The following is a 2,151-nucleotide window of genomic DNA, read 5'->3' as shown; positions in this document are numbered from 1 at the left end:
TCCCAAGCCCGGATAAATGGGAAGGGTTTGCGTCAGGAAGAGCATCCGCTGTAAAGTCTTGGCGAAACTTTACATGAAATGAGCCAAACAAGTAGAGTCACCATTGCTAGGATGTCATCCGTAAGTGACCCACAGTGACATCGTCCTATGTGGACCAGCGAGGGCTACTGTAAGGTTATGTGAGTGAGGAACCGAAATGAGGCCACCCGTGAGGCGGGAGACTTCAGCTTAGGGGCCAGGGAAAATGAGGGCCCCGTTCGTCCCTCTAAAAGGTGGTGAGGGGACCGAGCTGAAGGCTCAGAACCCACACGACCTCACAGGCCAACCATCCCCGGAGGTGCAGGCCTACCAGGAGCGTGACCAATAAGAAGATAATACATAATAAATCAAATACAAAACCCTAAAATGAAAAAGAACCGTGCAGAAGGCACCAAAGACAAATGCCAGGAGGGCTTAAGGACTAATAAAAATACGCCAGAAGGGCTTTAAAAAACTGAGACTATGCCAGAAGGGCTTAAAAAAACTGAAAGTATGCCAGAAGTGCTAAAGAAAAATTGAAAGTATGTCAGAAGGGCTTAAAAACAGCAAAAAGAACTAGCATCCAAGTTACAGTAGGTAAAAAGACACGGGATAGGGGTAAAATGTGACATGAGGGGAAGTAAAGGAGACACTAAATATAGACAGAAAAAAAAAAACTTAAGTGAAAAGTAAAGTAAAGAAAAATAAAAGACGAGTAAAAGGGTAAAGCATGAATAAAAGAAACGAGTAAAAGCACAAGATAAAAGTAAGTAAAATTCAGAATAAGTAAAAAATCAAAGTCAAAACACACATGGTTCACAGTAAAAGTAATGTAAAAGAACAAACACGTCCAGCATAGATACATCTAGGCAGGTAAAAGGGGCAGCACAACCTCGTTTCAGCATCCGTGGTGTAAAATCCAGACAGGTAATCCAAAAGGTAAAGCCACAGAACAGTCAGAGTATCCACTTCCTTTATTATACAAATACAGGGGGTTACATTAACTCTCGTGAATGTAAGCGTGGTACATGGGATATTAAAATAATAGAGGGGAAATATGACAAAATACAATATACAAAAGGTAGAAACAAAAACAATAAAAGATTAGAAGAAACCATTAAGAAAATTATAATAAAAAATACGTAAAACAATTTGGTGCGATTCATTAATAAAAATCGTAAAATAAGTTACTTTCTCTCGCTGTAAAAGAGAGATTAAAAGGAGGAATAAGTAAAAAGAAACCATTAGAAATAAAACTAAGCTTGGAATACAAGAGATAAAAAGGGTAAAAGATGCATTCGTAGCAGATGTGGATGTTCTGTTATCCGCACATCATGTGAAGCATCGTAAAAATATGTGGATAACGAAGGGATCTCATTGAAAGTCCTATTCAAAGATGTACAGAAATGAGGCTGGCAGAGGGAGGTGGTCCGGCTGTGCTCGACTCGCCCTACAGATTACGGTAGGATGCTGGGTAGGACAGGCGTAGGATGTGAGCAGGAGAGGATAGGATTAAAGGTAGAGGGCAGGGCAAACGGGAAAAAGAAATGGAAAAGGGGGAAATCAGCCTAGAAGTAGAAGGAAGAGAAGAGCGAAGGAACAAGAAGAGGATAGGAATAGAATGGAGGCAGGATAGTATAGAGATAAAGGGTGGAACAAGCAAGGAAAACGAGTAGAAGAGGGAGAAATTACCGTGTAAGTAGAGAAAAGGGAAAAAGCGAGGGGACAGGAAAAGGGTGCGAATAAGGGTACGACAGGGATAGAAGGATCGGGGCAAGGAGGGGAGAGGGGGTGATGGGTTTGAAAACCTCACACTATTGCCTCATGAACGGGGGCGGCCAAAGAAGCTAGTTCAACATTTGCGAATTGGGACATTAAATGTAGGGACCTTGACAGGAAGAGGCCGGGTTCTAGCAAATAATATGAAAACTAGGAAAGTGGACGTGCTATGTGTGCAGGAAACAAGATGGAAGAGGAACAAGGCGAAAGAATTAGGCGAAGGGTACAAGTTGATATATGGAGGAGCAAATGAAGGAAGAAATGGAATTGGAATTATTTTACCGATTTGTTGACGGAAGTGAACAGAAAGAGTGACAGAATCATGCGGATGCAATTAGCCCTTGAAGATTTCTC

The 2,151-nt window shown here is 41.6% G+C and overlaps 1 protein-coding gene across 1 annotated transcript in view; it reads left to right on the top strand.

Moving 5' to 3' along the window:
- The first annotated feature begins 2,119 nt into the window (after positions 1–2,119).
- Positions 2,120–2,151, top strand: part of LOC119577620 — a 1,604-nt gene continuing 1,572 nt past the window's right edge. The window contains exon 1 of the mRNA XM_037925191.1: positions 2,120–2,151. This exon is cut by the window's right edge and continues 220 nt beyond it. Coding sequence (XP_037781119.1) covers positions 2,120–2,151 — 32 coding nt within the window.

The sequence above is a fragment of the Penaeus monodon genome, chromosome 10 (assembly GCF_015228065.2).
Source record: "Penaeus monodon isolate SGIC_2016 chromosome 10, NSTDA_Pmon_1, whole genome shotgun sequence".
Classification (NCBI taxonomy): Eukaryota; Metazoa; Arthropoda; class Malacostraca; order Decapoda; family Penaeidae; genus Penaeus; species Penaeus monodon.
Note: the sequence above shows the minus strand (reverse complement) of the source record. Positions and strands in the feature narration are given on the sequence as shown.